Source organism: Zosterops lateralis (assembly GCF_965231275.1).
Source record: "Zosterops lateralis genome assembly, chromosome: 37".
In the NCBI taxonomy this organism is placed as follows: domain Eukaryota; kingdom Metazoa; phylum Chordata; class Aves; order Passeriformes; family Zosteropidae; genus Zosterops; species Zosterops lateralis.
The window spans coordinates 300,580-319,747 of NC_139797.1; the positions used below are offsets into that span (position 1 = coordinate 300,580).

At 47.5% G+C, this 19,168-nt stretch overlaps 1 protein-coding gene across 1 annotated transcript; it reads right to left on the reverse strand.

The window, feature by feature from the left end:
- Positions 1–542: 542 nt before the first annotated feature.
- Positions 543–19,168, reverse strand: U2AF2 (U2 small nuclear RNA auxiliary factor 2). Its single transcript, XM_083882025.1, has 12 exons — positions 18,515–19,168; positions 15,533–15,668; positions 13,425–13,454; positions 12,594–12,697; positions 11,235–11,386; positions 9,933–10,049; positions 8,766–8,904; positions 6,814–6,893; positions 5,654–5,776; positions 4,237–4,323; positions 1,708–1,956; positions 543–909 (listed from the first exon to the last, which is right to left on the reverse strand). Exons 1-12 carry the CDS (start codon positions 18,561–18,563, stop codon positions 775–777), a joined length of 1,401 nt encoding a protein of 466 aa, XP_083738151.1. The 5' UTR covers positions 18,564–19,168; the 3' UTR covers positions 543–774.

Sequence of the window (19,168 nt, forward strand, 5' to 3'; positions counted from 1 at the left end):
TCCCCAAAATTGGGATTTTTTTACCCCCAAAATTTGGAGGTTTTATCTCAAAATTGGGGGAATTTATCCCCAAAATTGGGACTTTTCAACCCCCAAAACTGGGAGATTTTATACCCAAAATTTTGAATTTTTACTCCCTAAATCTGTGATTATTTTTTTCACTAAAATTCTGATTTTTCCCCAAAATTGTGATTTTTTTTTTTTCCCCCAAACCTGTGAATTTTTTAATCCCAAAATTGGGATTTTTTACCCCAAACCCCAAATCCCCTCCCCCATCCCAAACACACAAAAAAAAAAAACACCAAAAAAACCCCAAAAAACTGGAAAAAACTCGATTTAATGGGGGGGTGTGGGGAGGGGTCTCCATGGGGGGTTCCCATCCCCCATCACCGTTTTTTTGGGGGGAAAAAATTCCCCCTTTTTTTTATTTAATTTTTTTTTTTCTTTTTTTTTTTTTTCTCCATACGAAACGTCACTGAGGGTGGGGGAGGGGAGGGGGGGACAGCTGGGGGAGGGGCTTTTTTTTTTAATATTTTTTTAATTTTTTTATTTTTTATTTTTTTAAAGGGTTGGGGGGAGGGGTCGCTACAACCAGAAACCAGCACAGGGCGGGGGGGGGAAAAAACCAGGAAAATTCAGGAAAAAACGGGAAAAAATCAGGAAAAAACAGGAAAAAAAGAGGGGGGTCGATGTGGGGACCCCCCCGAGGTTTTGGGGGGATTTTTGGGGGGATTTTTGGGGGGTTTTTGGGGGGATTTTGGGGCATTTCTGGCGCTACCAGAAGTCGCGGCGATGGTACGAGTCGGGGTCGCAGAATTTGGTCACCACGACCCTGTTGGCGAATTTGCGCCCGGTCAGGCCCTGCATGGCCTTCTGGCAGTCGAACACCGAGGTGAACTCCACGAAAATCTGGGGAAAAACCAAAAATTTTGGTTAAATTCAGCGATTTTTAGTAATTTTTTGTAATTTTGGGCCATTTCGGGACATTTTTGGGGTCATTTCAAGGGAGTTTTGGGGGATTTGGGGCACAGGTGAGGGTCAGACCCCTCTGGCAGTCAAACACCGAGGGGAACTCCACGAAAATCTGGGGAAAAAAATGAGATTTTGGGGAAAGGATTTGGGGTTCCACACCTGGGACACACCTGGGCACACCTGGGCACACAGGTGAGCCCATAACTCCCAAATTTCATCTTCCAGCACCTCAGAACCTTCTGAGACCCCAAAATCTTGTTGGACTTGACCCACTCCCAGCACACCTGGGCACACCTGGGCACACCTGGGCACACAGGTAACCCCGTATCTCTGCAGTCTCACCTTCCAGCACCTCAGAACCTTCAGAGACCCCAAAATCTCAACAGTGTGGATCCATCCCACACCTTCAGTGTCACACCTGGGCACACCTGGGCACACAGGTAACCCCATATCTCAGTTCTCTCACCTTCCAGCACCTCAGAACCTTCACAGACCCCAAAATCCTGATACATTTGACCCACCCTGTCCCATTTCCAGCACACCTGGGGCACACCTGGGCACACCTGGGCACACAGGTGAGTCTGTATTTTTATTCTCTCACCTTCCCACAGCCCGGGACCTCCACTCCGTCCACGGGCCGGGGGATCTCGATGGATTTGACCCATTTCTATACCCTCAGTGTCACACCTGGGCACACCTGGGCACACAGGTGAGCCTGTATCTCCCATATCTCACCTTCCCACAGCCCGGGACCTCGACGCCGTCCACGGGCCGGGGGATCTCGATGGATTTGACGGTCCCGTACTTCCCGCACTCGTCCCGCACGTCCTCCACGATCTCCTCGTACTCCTCGTCGTCCAGCAGCTCCTCGGGCAGGACCATGTTGAGCAGACACAGAACCTCCGTGGGGTGACCCCCCATCTGCACCTGCGAGCTCATCAGCCCCGGCACCTGCAGCGTCACCGGCGTCTGGTTGATGGTGCTCTGCAAGGGGGGAAATTGGGGATTAATTGGGGAAATTAATGAGAAAATTGGGAAAAAATTAATGGGAAAATGTGGGAGAAAATGGGGAAAATTGGGGTAAAAATAGTGGAGAAATTGGGGAAAAAATGAGGGAAAAATGGGGGGAAAATAATAAAAAAAATGGGGGAAAATAATAAAAAAATTGGGGGCAAATTGGGGGGAAATTAGTGAAGAAATAAGGGAAAATTGGGAGAAAATTAATAGGAAAATTGGGGGGGAAAATGGGGAAAATTGGGGGAAAATTTGTAAAAAAATTGGGGGAATATTGGGGAAAAAATAATGGAAAAATGGGGAAAAAATTAATGGGAAAATGAGAGAAAAATTAATGGGAAAATGGGAGAAAAATTAATGGGAAAATGGGGGGAAAATAATAAAAAAATTGGGGAAAAATAATAAAAAAATTGGGGGAAAATTGGGGGGAAATGGGGGGAAAGTTAATAGAAAAATTGGAAAGGAATTGGGGAAAAAATGGGGAAAAAATGGGGAAAAAATAGTAAAAAGATTGGGGAGATATTGGGGAAAAAATGGGGGGAAATTAATGGGAAAATGGGGAAAAATTGGGGGAAATTATTGAGAAAATTGGGGAAAATATAATGGGAAAATATAATGGGAAAATGTGGGAGAAAATGAGGAAAATTAATGGAAATATGGGGGGAAATTTATGGAAATATGGGAGAAAATTAATGGGAAAATGTGGGGAAATTATTGAGAAAATTGGGGGAAAATTAATGGAGAAATGGAAGAAAAAATTAATGGGAAAATGGGGGAAAAATTAATGGGAAAATGGGGGGAAAACTGGGGGGAAATGGGGGAAAATAATAAAAAAATTGGGGGAAAATGGGGGGGAAATTAGTGAAGAAATAAGGGAAAATTGGGGGAAAAATTGATGGAAAATTGGGGGAGAAAATGAAGGAAAATTAGGGGGAAAAATGGGGGGAAATTAGTAAAAAAAATGGGGGGATATTGGGGAAAAAATAATGGAAAAATGGGGGGAAATTATTGGGAAATTTGGGGGGAAATTGGGGGGAAAATAATAAAAAAATTGGGGAAAAATAATTTAAAAATTGGGAGAAAATCGGGGGAAATGGGGGGGAAATTAATGGAAAAATTGGGGAAAAATAATGGGAAAATGTGGGAGAAAATGGGGAAAATTGGGGGGAAAAATGGGGGAAATTTGTAAAAAAATTGGGGGAACATTGGGGGAAAAAATAACAGAAAAATGGGGAAAAAATTAATGGGAAAATGAGAGAAAAATTAATGGGAAAATGGAGGGAAAATATTTAAAAAATTGGGGGAAAATGATAAAAAAATTGGGAGAAAATTGGGGGAAATGGGGGGGAAATTAATGGAAAAATGGGGGAAAATTGGGGGAAAATTGGGGGAAATTAATGGGGAAATGTGGGAAGAATAGGGGGAAATTAATGGGAAATTTAGGAGGAAATTGGGGAAAAATTAATGGGAAAATGTGGGAGAAACTGGGGGAAATTAATGGGAAAATTGGGGGAAAATGGGGAAAAAATTATTGGGAAAATTGGGGGGAAATTAATGGAAAAATTGGGGAAAAAATAATGGGAAAATGGGGGAAAATTAGTAAAAGAATTGGGGGGAAATAGGGAAAAAAATAGGAGAAATTAATGGAAAAATTGGGGAAAAATTAATGGGAAAATTGGGGAGAAATTGGGGAAAATTGATTGGAAAATGGGGGAAAATTGGGGGAAATTAATGGAAAAATTGGGGGGAAAATGATGGAAAATTGGGGGAAAAATTGGGGGAAATTAATGAAAAAATTTTGGGATTAATGGGAAAATTTGGGGAAAATTAATGAGAAAATTGGGGGCAAATTGGGGAAAAATTGATGGGAAAATGGAGGAAAATTGGGGGGAAATTTAATGGAAAAATGAGTGAAAATTAATGGGAAAATTGGGAGAATTAATGGGAAAATTAATGGGAAAATGGGGGAAAATTAGGAGTAAAATTGATGGAGAAACGGGGTAATAAATGGGATTTTTGGGGATTTTGGGGATTTGAGAATTTTGGGGTATTTTTGAGATATTTTTGAGATATTTTTGGGGTCCCCACTCACCAGGGTGGCGTTCTTGGGGTTTTTTTGGGGGAAATTTTGGGTTTTTTGGGTTTTTTTTTGGGGGGGATTTTTGGGGAGGATTTTTTTGGGGGATTTTTGAGGATTTTGGGATTTGAGAATTTTGGGATTTTTGGGGTTTTTTTGGGGTCCCCACTCACCAGGGTGGCGTTCTTGGCCCCCACACTCGCCCTCTGCACCAGCAGCTTCTTGTCCCCCAACTGCATCCCATTGAGTCCTGCAATGGCCTGCGGGAAAAATTGGCATTTTTGGGGCAAAATTCTGACATTTGGGGGCTTTTTTAGGGGGTTTTTAGAGGATTTTAGTGCCATTTTTTAGGTGATTTTTGGTGCCATTTTTCAGGAAATTTTGGTGCCATTTTGGGGGATTTTGGTGCCATTTTTGGTGCCATTTTGCGCTGTTTTTTTCTGGAATTTTGGCACCGTTTTTAGACAATTTTTGTGCTGTTCTTCGGGGGATTTTAGCATCATTTTTAAGTGATTTTGGTGCCTGGTTTCAGGTGATTTTTGGTACCATTTTTAGACAATTTTGGCCCCATTTTTTTTGCAATTTTGCCCCATTTTTGGGCAATTTCGGCCCCATTTTTTGGGCAAGTTTTGCCCCATTTTTTGGATGATTTTTGCCCCATTTTTCTGGCAATTTTTGCCCCATTTTTTGGGCAATTTTGCCCCATTTTTGGGCGATTTTTGCCCCATTTTTTGCACGATTTTGCCCCATTTTTGGGTGATTTTTGCCCCATTTTTTTGCGATTTTTGGCACCATTTTTGGGGTGACTTTGGCACCATTTCCAGCCAATTTTGGCACAGTTTCCAGGGCATTTTTGGGGCCATTTTTTCGTGATTTTGGCACCATTTTTGAGGCCATTTTCATGTGATTTTGGTGCCATTTTTAAGCCGATTTTTGCACCATTTTTACGTGATTTTGGCACCATTTTCAGGGCAATTTTAGCACCATTTTCAAGCAATTTTAGCACCATTTTTAGGTGATTTTGGCACCATTTTTTTTGCAATTTTGGCCCATTTTTTTTTCGATTTTTGCCCTTTTTTTTTTGGCGATTTTTGCCCCATTTTTTGGGCGATTTTGCCCCATGTTTTGGATGATTTTTGCCCCATTTTTTGGGCGATTTTTGCCCCAATTTTTGTGATTTTTGCCCCATTTTTTTGGCTATTTTGGCCCCATTTTTTGGCAATTTTGGCCCCATTTTTTTGCATGATTTTGCCCCATTTTTTGGGTGATTTTAGCACCATTTTTTGGCATTTTTTGCCCCATTTCCAGGGTGTTTTTGGGGCCATTCTCATGTGATTTTGCTGCCATTTTTACGTGATTTTGGTGCTATTTTTACATGATTTTGGTGCAGTTTTTGCATCATTTTCAGCTGATTTTAGCACCATTTTCAGGACAATTTTTGCACCATTTTCAGGCGATTTTTGCCCCATTTTCAGCCAATTCTGGCCCCATTTTTTGGATGATTTTTGCCCCAATTTTGGTGATTTTTGCCCCGTTTTTTTGGCGATTTTTGCCCATTTTTTGCCCCATTTTTGTGCGTGTTTCAGGTACCTGGTCGGTGACGTTGATGTCGACGTACTCGCAGAAGGCGTAGCCCTTGCTCAGCCCCGTGGCGCTGTCCTTGACCAGGTTAAAGGCCTTCAGGGGCCCGAAGGACGTCAGCAGCTCCTTCACCTGCCCAGGAGAGGAAGTTCCAGTCAAAATTCGGGGGTTTACAGACAGAAATCCAAAATTTCCAGTCAAAATTCGGGGATTTCCAGCCAAAAATACAAAATTTCTACCCAAAATTCAGAATTTCCGCCCAAAATTCGGGGATTTCCAGCGAGAAATTCAAAATTTCTACCCAAAATTTGGAATTTCCAGCCCGGATTTGGGAATTTCCAGCCAAAATTTGGAATTTCCAGCCAAAAATTAAAAATTTCCACCCAGAAATTCAGAATTCTCACCCAAAATTCGGAAATCCGATCCAAAATTCAAGACCCCCACCCAAAATCCAGGAATTTCCAGTCAAAAATTCAAAATTCCCGCCCAAAATTCAGAATTTCCACCCAAAATTCGGGAATTTCCAGCCAAAAATTCAAAGTTTCCACCCAAAATTTGCAATTCCCACCCAAAATTCAGGTATTTCCAGCCAGAATTCAGAATTTCCCACCCAGAAATTCAGGAATTCCCAGCCAGAATTCGGGAATTCCCAGCCAAAAATACGAAATTCCCACCCAGAAATTTGGAATTCCGCACAGGAATTCAGAATTCCCACCTAAAATTTGGGGAAATCCCACCCAGAAATTGAAAATCCCCATCCAAAATTTAGGAAATCCTGCCCAGAATTTGGGAATTCCCACCCAAAATTCAGGAATTTCCAGCCAGGGGATTCTTTGGGGAATTTTGGGGATTTTTTTGGGGAATTTCTGGGGATTTTTTGGGGGAATTTTTGCGGATTTTTTTGGGGAATTTTTTGGGATTTTTTGGGGAGATTTTTGGGGGATTTTGGGGATTTTTTTGGAGAATTTTTGGGGAGTTTAGGGGGATTTTTGGGGGATTTTTTTGGGATTTTTTGGGGATTTTTTTGGGGGATTTTTCGGGGGAATTTTTGGGTATTTTTGGGGGAATTTTTGGGATTTTTTGGGGGAATTTTTTGTGGATTTTTTGGAGATTTTTTGGGGGATTTTTGGGGATGTTTTGGGGTAAATTTTGGGTATTTTGGGGCTCACCTGGTCGTCGTTCAGGTAGTTGGGGAGGCCCCCAATGAAGAGTTTGTGGGCGGAGTCCGGGACCACCGTGGACACCACACCTGGGGAAGGTGGGGGAGAAACCAAAAATCAACAAAAAAACCCAAAAAAACCCCAAAATTACCCAAAAAAACCCCGCCAAATCACCCCAAAACCCCCAAAAAAACCCCAGTACGACCCAAAAAAACCCAAAAATACCCCAAAAAACCCAAAAATACCCCCAAAAAACCCAATTACCAAAAAAAAAACCAACAAAAAACCCCCAAATTACAAAAAAAAAAACCCACAGAAAATACCCCAAAAATACCCAAATTAAAAAAAAAAAAAAAAAAAAAAAAACCAAAACAAAATTTGGAAGAATTTTGGGGAATTTCAGGGGTGAGTTTTGGGGTGAATTTCGGTCAAATTTTGGGGTGAATTTTTGTGGGAATTTTGAGGAATTTCAGGGTGAATTTTGGGGCGAATTTTTGAAATTTTGGGGTGAATTTTGCACAGAATTTTTTTAAATTTTGGGACGAATTTTTGGGTGAATTTGCAGATTTTCGGGGGGATTTTTGGGGGTGAATTTGGGGTTTTTTGGGGTGGATTTTGGGGATATTCAGGGGGATTTTGGGGTGAATTTTGGTCATTTTCGGGATGAATTTTGGGGCAAATTCTGGGAATTTTTAGGGTGAATTTTGGGATACTCAGGGTGGATTCAGGGGCGAATTTGGGGGCGAATTTTGGTGATTTTGTGCAGAATTTTGCGTGGATTTTTTTTTAAACTTTGGGGAAATTTCAGGGTAAATTTCGGGGCGAATTTTTCAAATTTTGTGCAGAATTTTGTGTAAAACATTTAAAAATTCGGGGTAATTTCAGGAAGATATTTGGGGTGAATTTGGGGGATTTTTTAAGTGGATTTTGGGAGGAATTTCGGTGAATTTTGGGACGAATTTTCGGGCGAATTTGGCGATTTTCGGAGGGATTTTGGGGGTGACTCCAGGGGATTTTTGGGGTGAATTTGTGGCAAATTTTGTGATTTTTGAGCCCCTGACCTGGCATTTTGGAGATGAATTTTAGGGCAAATTCTGGGAATTTTTAGGGTGGATTTTGGGACGAATTTTGGCGACTTCGGGGCGAATTTTGCGCAGATTTTTGCACAGAATTTTTTGAATTTCGGGGCGATTTTTGGGGTGATTTTTGGGGTGAATTCGGGGAATTTCAGGGTGGATTTTGGAGATAATTTGGGTGAAACTTGGGACAAATTTTTGGAGGAATTTGGGGAATTTTCGGGCTGGATTTTGGGGTGAATTTGGGGTGAATTTCAAGGTGGATTTTGCGGTGAATTCCGGGCGAATTTTGCGCGGATTTTTTTAAATTTTTGGGGAATTTCGGGGTGATTTTTGGGGTGAATTTGGGTTTTTTTGGGGTGGATTTTGAGGATATTCAGGGGGATTTTGGGGTGAATTTGGGAATGAATTTTGGGGCAAATTTTTGAAATTTTGGGATGAATTTCTGGGTGAACTTTGGGGAATTTCAGGGTGAATTTTGGGGAATTTCAGGGTGGATTTTGGGGACGAATTTTGACGATTTTGGGGCGAATTTTGCGTGGATTTTTGCGTGGAATTTTTTAAATTTCGAGGGAATTTCAGGGTGAATTTTGGGGTAGATTTTGGGCTGAATTTGGGGGTGAATTTCGAGTGAATTTCGTGAATAATTTTGCGTAGAAATTTTAAAGTTTTGGGCGATTTTTGGGGTGAATTTTGGTCATTTTTGGGGTGAATTTTGGGGCAAATTCTGGGAATTTTTGGGGTGGATTTTGGGGTACATCTTAATATATTTCAGGGTGAATTTGACTGAATTTTGGGGCGAATTTTGCGCGGATTTTTTTTTAAATTTTGGGCAAATTTTGAGCAGATTTTTGTGGCAAATTCTGTGATTTTCAGGCCCCTGACCTGGCACATAAACCGAGGGGTTCTCGGACATCCCGGGCAGGGGTTGGTAGTCGTGGGGCCGCCGGATTTTCAGCGACTGGCCCTGGAAGATGATCCCGTCGAAGGCCATGGCCTGCGTCGTCTCGTCCACCGACCGGAACTGGGGGAAAAAAAACCACAAAATTGGGGCAAATTCGGGCGAAAAAATCCCCAAATCTGCGAAGGGAAAAGGCTCAGGGGGAGGGGGAGGAATGGGAGGGGAGGAGGATAAAATTTGGCCTAAAATTCACTGGAATTTGTTGCAAAAATCTCCTGAGTTTTCCTAAAAAATTCACAAATTTGCCCCAAAATTTACCTCAAAATTTCCAGAATTTTCTCCCCCAAAATCCCAAAATTTTCCCAAAAATTCCTGGAATTTCCCCCCAAAATTTCCCCCAAATTTCCCCCAAAAATTCCCCCAAAATTTCCAGAATTTGCCCCAAAATCCCCCAAGATTTCCCCTCAAGAAATCTCAGAATTTCCCCCAAAATTCCCAGAAAAACTCCTGGAATTTTCCCCCAAAAAATTTCCCCCAAAATCCCAAAAATTTCCCCAAAAATTCCTGGAATTTTCCCCCAAATTTCCCCCAAAATTTCCACCAAAAATCCCAGAATTTCCCCCAAATTTTGCCCCAAAATCCCCCAAAATTTCCCCCAAATTCCCAGAAAAACTCCTGGAATTTTCCCCCCCAAATCCCAAAAATTTCCCCAAAAATTCCTGGAATTTCCCCCCAAAAATCCCAAAATTCACCCCAAAATCCCCCCAAAAATCTCAGAATTTCACCCCAAATCCCCAAATTTTCCTGAAAATCCCCAAGATTTCCCCCAAAATTCCCGAATTTTCCCCCCAAAAATCCCCCCAAAAATCCCCAAATCTCCCCCCAAAATCCCAGAATTTCCAAAAAAATCCCCAAATTTCCCCCAAAAATTCCAGAATTTCCCCAAAAATCCCCCCAAAAATCCCCAAATTTCCCCCAAAAATTTCAGAATTTCCTCCAAAAATTCCAGATTTTCCCGAAAAATCCCCAAATTTTCCCCAAAAATCCCCAAATTTTCCCCAAAAATCCCCAAATTTCCCCCAAAAATCCCCAAATTTCCCCCAAAAATCCCCAAATTTTCTCGAAAATGTCCCAAATTTCCCTTTCCCGACCTCGAGGAAGGCGAAGTTCTTGTCCTGGTTGATCTGCACGGCCAGGACGGGGTTCCCCGGGGCCTGGGTCAGCCCCCCCAGCCTCATCTGGGCGTTGAAAAAATCCATCATCGCCTCCTGAACGGGGAAAAAATAATATTTTGGGTGAGAAAATGGGATTTTTGGGTGAGAAAAGGGGAAATTTGGGTGAGAAAATGGGAAATTTGGGTGAGAAAATGGGATTTTTGGGAGAGAAAAGGGGAAATTTGGGGATTTGGGACGGGAAAATGGGGATTTGGGGAGAGAAAATGGGAAATTCCGAGGGGTTTGCATCAAATCACCCCCCAAAAACCCCCAAATCACCCCCCAAAAACTCCACACAACCCCAAAATAACCCCCAAACCCCAAATAACTCCCAACCAACGCCCCAAAACTTCCCCAGACCCCTCACAAATTACACCCAGGACCCCCCAGGACCCCAAATCACCCCCCAAAAACGCCCCCAGGACCCCAAAGGACCCCCCAAACCCCTTCAGGACCCCCCAAACCCCCCCAGGACCCCCCAAACCCCAAATGACCCCTCAAACCCCAAATAAACCCCTGAAAACTCCAAATCTCCCCCCAAAAACCCCAAAATAACTCCCGAAAAACCCGAATAATCCCCCCAAATCTCCCCCCAGGACCCCGAATCTCCCCCCAAACCCCCCCAGGACCCCAAACTCCCCCCCAGGACCCCCCAAAACCCCAAATGACCCCTCAAACCCCAAATAACCCCCCAAATAACCCCCCAAAAACTCCACATAACCCCAAAACAACTCCCGAAAAATCCAAATAATCCCCCCAAATCTCCTCCCAGGACCCCAAAGGACCCCTCAAGCCCCCCCAGGACCCCCCAAACCCCCCCAGGACCCCCCCAACCCCCCCAGGAGCCCCCAAACTGCCCCCAGGAGCCCCCAAACCCCCAAATAACCCCCCAAACTCCAAATAACCCCCCAAAAACCCCAAATCTCCTCCCAAAACCCCCGAACAATCCCCAAAACCCCCGAATCTACCCCAAAAAACTCCACGTAATCCCCAAATAACGCTCCAAACCCCCCCCCAAAACCCCAAATCATCCCCCAAAAACCCCAAATAACGCCCTGAGAACCCCAAATAACCCCCCAAAAGCCCCAAATCTCCCTCCAAAACCCCCCAAATCACCCCCCCAGATCCCTCCAAACCCCCTTCAGGACCCCCCAAACCCCCCCAGGACCCCCCAAACCCCCTCAGAACCCCCCAAAGCCCCCCAGGACCCCCCAAATCCCCCCAATCCCCCCGTCAGACCTCGGTGATGCCGAAGGGGATGTTCCCCACGTAGAGGCGCCGGGCCTGACGCGTCATCTGAGATCCCACCACGGGCACCGGGGTCGGCGTCACCGCCAGCCCGTCCGGGGTCATGGTGGGCAGCAGCGCCGTGGCCGGGATCTGACCCGCAGCTGGAGAGGGGAAAATTGGATTTATGAGGGTTTGGGAGGGTCCTCAGAAAATTTGGGGGGGATTGGAGAAGGTTTGGGGTCTCTAGGATGGGGTTGGGGTCTCCAGGATGGGGTTTTGGGGGTCCTGGGGGGGATTGGAGGAGGTTTGGGGTCTCCAGGATGGGGTTTGGGGGGTCCTGGGGGGGATTGGAGAAGGTTTGGGGTCTCTAGGATGGGGGTTGGGGGGTCCTCAGGGGGTTTGGGGGGGTCCTGAGGGAATTTGGGGTCTCTAGAATGGGATTTGGGGGTCCTGGGGGGTCCTGAGGGGGTTTGGGGGTCTCTGGGATGGGATCTGGGGGGTCCTGGGGGGGACTTGGGGGGTCCTGGGAGGATTGGAGAAGGTTTGGGATCTCTAGGAGGGGGTTTGGTGGGGTTTGGGGGTCTCTGGGATGGGATCTGGGGGGGTTTGGGGGTCTCTGGGGGCTCAGGGCCAGCCCGTCCGGGGTCATGGTGGGCAGCAGCGCCGTGGCCGGGATCTGACCCGCAGCTGGAGAGGGGAAAATTGGATTTATGAGGGTTTGGGATGGTCCTCAGAAAATTTGGGGGGGATTGGAGAAGGTTTGGGGTCTCCAGGATGGGGTTTGGGGGGTCCTGGGGGGGACTTGGGGGGTCCTGGGAGGATTGGAGAAGGTTTGGGGTCTCTAGGCCAGGGTTTGGGGTCTCCAGGATGGGGTTTATGGGGTCCTGGGGGGTCCTGAGGGGGTTTGGGGTCTCTAGGATGGGGTTTGGGGGGTCCTGAGGGGGTTTAGGGGGGATTGGAAAAGGTCTGGGGTCTCCAGGATGGGATTTGGGGGGTCCTGAGGGGGTTTGGGGTCTCCTGGATGGGGTTTGGGGGGGTTTGGGGGGTCTTAGGGTGAATTGGAGAGGATTTGGGGAGGGTTAAAGGGGGCACGGAGGAGTTTGGGGGGAAATTGGAGAGGGTTTGGGGGGTCTCTGTGGGTCTGGGGGTCCTGGGTGGGTTTGGGGGTCCCGGGTTAATTAGGGGAGGGGTCTCAGGGGATTTGGGGAGGGGTCTCACCCTGCATGGCCTTGTACTGCGTGGGGGTGATGTGCTTGAAGCCCGGGGGGATTTGGGGGTCTCTGTGGGGTCTCTATGGGGTCTGGGGGGGTTTGGGGGGTCTCAGTGAATTAGGGGAGGGGTCCCAGTGAATTAGGGGAGGGGTCTCACCCTGCATGGCCTTGTACTGCATGGGGGTGATGTGCTCGAAGCCGGGGGGTGGCACATCCCAATATTTTCGGATTTTTTTCTTCTTCTCGTGCCGGGGGGAGCGGCTGGGGGGGGGCACCAAACAAAGGGGGGGGTTGGAATTTGGGGAGGGGGCTGCGACTCCCTGAGCCCCCAAAAACAGCCCCCAAAATATAAAAAAAAAAAACAAAAAAAAAATCCTCCCAAAATCCCTAAAAAAAACCTCCCAAAAAATACTAAAAAACACCCAAAAATCCTCCCCAAAAAAACCCAAAAACGCTCCAAAAAAACCCCAAAAATCCTCCCCAAAAAAATCCAAAAAAACCCCAAAAATCCTCCCAAAAATCCTAAAAACACCCAAAAATCGTCCCCAAAAAAATCCAAAAACGCTCCAAAAAAACCCCAAAAATCCTCCCCAAAAAAATCCAAAAAAACCCCAAAAATCCTCCCAAAAATCCAAAAAAACCCCAAAAATCTTCCCAAAAAAACCCAAAAACGCTCCAAAAAAACCCCAAAAATCCTCCCCAAAAAAAATCCAAAAAAACCCCAAAAAATCCTCCCAAAAATCCTAAAAAACACCCAAAAATCGTCCCCAAAAAAACCCAAAAACGCTCCAAAAAAACTCAAAAAATCCTCCCCAAAAAAATCCAAAAAAATCCCAAAAGTCCTCCCAAAAATCCTAAAAAACACCCAAAAATCGTCCCCAAAAAAATCCAAAAACACCCTCCCAAAAAAACCCCAAAAATCCTCAAATGCCCCCCCCAAACCACCCCCAAAATTCCCAAAAAAACCCCCAAAACCCCCCAGACTCACCTCAGGGGTCCCGAAAGGCTCAGGGGGGACCTGGGGAAGGGGAGAAAATTTTTAGAATTGGGGCTGGGGGGAGTCCCGGGCCCATTTTTGGGGTCCCACTCCCATTTTTTTGGGACCCCACTCTCATTTTTGGGGTCTCATTCCCATTTTTGGGGTCATTTTTGGGGTCCCACTCCCATTTTTTGGGGTCTCACTCCCATTTTTGGGGTCCCACTCCCATTTTTTGGGACCCCACTCTCATTTTTGGGGTCTCATTCCCATTTTTGGGGTCCCACTCCCATTTTTGGGGTCCCACTCCCATTTTTGGGGTCATTTTTTGGGGTCCCACTCCCATTTTTGGAGTCTCAGCTTCAATTTTGGGGGGGTCCTGCCCCAATCCTGGTGGTCCCGGGGGGTCCCTGGGTGGTCCCAGGGGGTCCTGGGGGTCCCACAGCTCCCAGGGGTGTCCCCAGGGATGTCCCTGGTGGTCCCAGGGTGGTCCTGGGTGTCTCAGGTGATCCTGGTGGGTTCCTGGGTGGTCCCAGGGGTGTCCCAGAGTGTCCCCAGTGCTCCCAAGGGTGTCCCCAGTGATCCTGGGTGTCCCTGAGGTGTCCCCAGGGTGTCCCAGGGGATTCCCAGATGATCCTGGAGAGTTCCCAGGGGTGTCCTGGGGTGTCCCAGTGCTCCCAGGGGCGTCCCAGTGTGTTCCAGAGTGTCCCTGGGGTGTCCCCAGGGATTCTCAGGGTGTCCCAGGCTGTCCCAGTGATCCTGGGTGTCCCAAGGGTGTCCTCAGGGTGTCCCTGGTGTGTCCCAGAGGGTTCCCAAGGGTGTCCCAGGCTGTCCCCAGGGTGTCCCAGAATGTCCCTGTATCCCCAGGGTGTCCCAGGTGTCCCAGGGTGTCCCAGGGGTGCCCCAGGCTGTCCCCAGGCTGTCCCAGTGTCCCCGTGGTGTCCCCGTGGTGTCCCAGGCTGTCCCAGGGGTGTCCCCAGGTGTCCCAGGCTGTCCCCAGGGTGCCCCCAGTGCTCCCAGGGGTGTCCCATGGTGTCCTGGGGTATCCCAGGCTGTCCCTGAGGTGTCCCAGAGTGTCCCTTAGGTGTCCCTGGTGTGTCCCAGTGATCCTGGGTGTCCCAGAGGGTTCCTAGAGTGTCCCAGGGGTGTCCCACTGATCCCAGAGGGTTCCCTGGGTGTCCCAGGCTGTCCCTGGGTGTCCCAGGGTGCCCCTGGTGTGTCCCTGAGGTGCCCCAGTGCTCCCTGGGGTGTCCCTGGTGCTCCTGGGGGGTCCCCACTGTCCCTGAAGTGTCCCAGAGTGTCCCAGGGGATTCTCAGGGGTGTCCCAGAGTGTCCCCGGTGTCCCCAGGTGTCCCAGTGACCCCTGGTGTGTCCCAGAGTGTCCCCAGTGATCCAGGCTGTCCCCAGGCTGTCCCAGTGTCCCCGTGGTGTCCCCGTGGTGTCCCAGGGGTGTCCCCAGTGTCCCCATGGTGTCCCAGGGGTGTCCCCAGGCTGTCCCCAGGCTGTCCCCAGGCTGTCCCAGTGTCCCCGTGGTGTCCCCGTGGTGTCCCCAGGCTGTCCCCAGGCTGTCCCAGTGTCCCCGTGGTGTCCCCAGGGTGTCCCCGGGCTGTCCCCAGGGCTCACACGGTGTCCCCAGGGTGTCCCAGTGTCCCCGTGGTGTCCCAGGGGTGTCCCAGGGGTGTCCCCAGGGTGTCCCCAGGGTGTCCCCAGGGTGTCCCAGTGTCCCCGTGGTGTCCCAGGGGTGTCCCAGGGGTGTCCCCAGGGTGTCCCCAGGGTGTCCCCAGGCTGTCCCAGTGTCCCAGGGGTGTCCCAGGGGTGTCCCCAGGGTGTCCCCAGGCTGTCCCAGGCTGTCCCAGGGGTGTCCCAGGGGTGTCCCAGGGCTGTCCCCAGGCTGTCCCAGTGTCCCCGTGGTGTCCCCATGGTGTCCCAGGGGTGTCCCTGAGGTGTCCCAGTGTCCCAGGCTGTCCCCAGGCTGTCCCCAGGCTGTCCCAGTGTCCCCGTGGTGTCCCCGTGGTGTCCCAGGGGTGTCCCAGGGGTGTCCCCAGGCTGTCCCAGTGTCCCCAGGCTGTCCCGGGCTGTCCCAGGGGTGTCCCCAGGGTGTCCCCAGTGTCCCCCGGTACCGGCGCCGCCGTCGGTCCCTGGAGACGCTGCGCTGGTCTCGGTTCCGCCGGTCCCGGGAGCGGCTGCGGCGCTTCCTGTCCCGGCTGCGGGAGCGGCTGTGCGAGCGCTTCCGGTGACGGTTCTCCTTGTCCCTCTCTGAGAAATAAAAATATCCTAAATCACCCCAAAAATCCCTGTAACAACCCTGAAATCCACTGAGAATTAACCCTTCCTGTCCCGGCTGCAGGAGCGGCTGTGCGAGCGCTTGCGGTGACGGTTCTCCTTGTCCCTCTCTGAGAAATAAAAATATCCTAAATCACCCCAAAATCCACTGAGATATCACCCTGAGATCCCCCAGCGTTAACCCTTCCTGTCCCGGCTGCGGGAGCGCTTCCGGTGACAGTTCTCTTTATCCCTCTCTGAAAATGGATCAAAAATATCCTAAATAACCCCAAAATCCCCTGAGAAATAACCCCAAAATCTCCTGAGAAATAACCCCAAAATCCACTGAAATCACCCCAAAATCCCCTGAGAAATCACCCCAAAATCCCCTGAGAAATCACCCCAAAATCCACTGAAATAACCCCAAAATCCCCTGAGAAATAACCCCAAAATCCACTGAGAAATAACCCCAAAATCCACTGAAATAACCCCAAAATCCCCTGAGAAATAACCCCAAAATCCATTGAGAAATCACCCCAAAATCCCCTGAGAAATCACCCCAAAATCCCCTGAGAAATCACCCCAAAATCCCCTGAGAAATCACCCCAAAATCCACTGAAATCACCCCAAAATCCCCTGAGAAATCACCCCAAAATCCACTGAGAAATCACCACAAAATCCCCTGAGAAATAACCCCAAAATCCACTGAAATCACCCCAAAATCCACTGAGAAATCACCCCAAAATCCCCTGAGAAATAACCCCAAAATCCACTGAAATCACCCCAAAATCCACTGAGAAATCACCCCAAAATCCACTGAGAAATCACCCCAAAATCCACTGAAATCACCCCAAAATCCCCTGAGAAATAACCCCAAAATCCACTGAAATCACCCCAAAATCCCCTGAGAAATAACCCCAAAATCCACTGAAATCACCCCAAAATCCACTGAGAAATCACCCCAAAATCCACTGAGAAATCACCCCAAAATCCTCTGAGAAATCACCCCAAAATCCACTGAGAAATAACCCCAAAATCCACTGAAATCACCCCAAAATCCACTGAAATCACCCCAAAATCCCCTGAGAAATAACCCCAAAATCCACTGAGAAATAACCCCAAAATCCACCCAAAATCCAGCCTGAAATCAGCCAGAATTAACTCAAACCCCCAAAAAACCCCAAATTTCTCCAAAAAAATCCCAAAAATCCACTGAAAAATCAGCCAGAATTAACTCAAAACCAAAAAAAAAAAAAAAATCAAATTAGCCCAAAAATATCCCAAAAAATCCACTGAAAAATCAGCCAGAATTAACCAGAAATAATCCTGAATTCATTTGTTCTTCTTGTGCTGCTCTGGGAGCTAAAAAATCCAAAATTACCTCAAAAAAAAACCCAAAATCAGACAAAAATTCACTAAAAAATAATCCTGAATTCATCTGTTCTCCTTGTGCTGCTGTGGGAGACAAAAAACTGTAAAATTACCCAAAAAAAAAACCAAAATCGCCCCAAATTTCCCTCAAAAATAACCCCAAAATGACCCTGAAATCCATCCAAAAATAACTCAAAAAATGCCTCAAAATAATTCCAAATTTTCTCCCAAAATGACCCCAAAATTCCCTCAAAAATGACCCAAAATCCCCTAAAATTAACCCCCAAATAACCCCCAAATTCCTTCAAAAATGACCCCAAGAATTTGCTAAAAAATAACCCCAAAATTGTCCAAAAAACCTGAAATTTCCCCCTCAAAAAACCCCAAAATTTTCTCAAAAATAACCCCAAAATTGCCTCAAAATTCCCCCAAAATTCCCAAAATTTATCCCAAAAATTGAGGGAACCCCAGAGGGAATTTTGGGTGGTTTTTGAGCCAATTTTGGGTTTATTTTGAGGTTTTTTGGGGTAATTTTGAGGAGATTTTGGGGTGATTTTTAGGGTTTTTTTGGGTTATTTTTAAGGAGATTTTAGGGATATTTTTGAGGAAATTTGGGGTTTTTTTAAATGGGATTTTGAGGAGATTTTTGAGGTTTTTTAATGGGATTTTGGGAGAATTTTGAGAATATTCTGGGGTTGATTTTGAGGGGATTTTTAGATTATTTTTGGGATTATTTTGAGAGAATTTTGGAATTATTTTGAGGAAAATTTTGGGGTGAATTTGAGGAAATTTTGGGGTTAATTTGAGAGAATTTTGGGGTTATTTGGAGGGAATTTTGGATTTTTTGGAGGAGATTTTTGGGATAATTTTGAGGGAATTTTTGGTCTGATTTTGAGAGAATTTTGGGTCATTTTTTAGGGAATTTCGGGTTATTTCTGAGAGAATTTTGGGGCGAATTTGAAGGAATTTTGGGGTATTTTTTAAATGTGATTTTGAGGTTATTTTTGAAGATCTTTTGAAAATATTTTGAGGTAGTTTGGGGTGATTTTTAAGTAAAGTTTGGGGTGATTTTTAAGTAAATTTTTGGATGATTCTGAAGGAATTTGGGTGTTATTTTGAGAGAATTTTGGGGTAATTTCTAAGAGAATTTGGGGGTAATTTTAAGAAAAATTGGGGGTTATTTTAGGAGAATTTGGGGGTTATTTTTAAGAGAATTTGGGGGTTACTCTGAGGGGCTTTTGGGCTTATTCTGAGAGAATTTGTGGCTGATTTTGAGGCAACTTTAAGGTTAAATCTTGAGGATTTCGGGGCTCATTTTGGAGGCAATTTCGCGGTAATTTCTGGGCAGCACCTCGGGGTTATTTCGGGGTTATTTCCCCGGTAATTCCGGTGAAATCCCCGGTCCATCCCCGGTTCCCCTCAGGGACATTCCGGGTGCGAGGCCCCGGCCCGGGCGGGGGGGGCGGTACCTTGTTTGTTCTCGTTCAGCTGCCGCTCGAACTCGTCGAAGTCGGACATGGCGGCGGAGCCCTGGGGGAGCTCCCGGAGCCCTCCCGGTTCTTCCCGGAGCCTCCTGGACCCTCCCGGAGCCTCCCGGTGCCTCCGGTTCCCCCCGGGCCGCGCTCAGGCCGCGGCTGCTCCGTCCGCGCTCGGGCCGCGCTCCGCCACTTCCGGCCGCGCTCGGCCACTTCCGGCGCCGCGCTCGGCTCCTTCCGTCACTCTTCGGCTAATTCCGTCACTCTTCGGCTAATTCCGTCACTCTTCGGCTATTTCCGTCACTCTTCGGCTTTTCCCGCCACACTTCGGCTTTTCCCGCCACTCCTCGGCTTTTCCCGCCACACTTCGTGCTTTTCCGTCACTCCTCGGCTTTTCCCGCCTCTTTCCGCCGCCCCTCACGTTTTCCCGCCGCCGCTCGGTTTTCCCGCCGTTTTTCGCCACCCTTCACGTTTTCCCGCCTCCCCACGGCTTTTTCCGCTCTCGGTTCGGTCCCGGTTCGTTCCCGTCGCCCTTCAGGGAACTTTGAGCCGCTTTCGGCACCTGTTCGGGGCCCCAAACCGGCTCTTTACGCCACTTCCGGCGGGGCAGGTTTAACTTCCGGCGGCCGCTCCGGTGAAACCGGGGTG

Coding starts and splice junctions, on each gene's coding strand:
- U2AF2 (XM_083882025.1), bottom strand. CDS start 18,563: ATGTCCGACTTCGACGAGTTCGAGCGGCAGCTGAACGAGAACAAACAA. Junction 1,957..4,236: donor GGGCCAAGAACGCCACCCTG/GTGAGTGGGGAC, acceptor CCCCCCTTGCAG/AGCACCATCAACCAGACGCC. Junction 910..1,707: donor AGGTCCCGGGCTGTGGGAAG/GTGAGATATGGG, acceptor GTTTTTCCCCAG/ATTTTCGTGGAGTTCACCTC.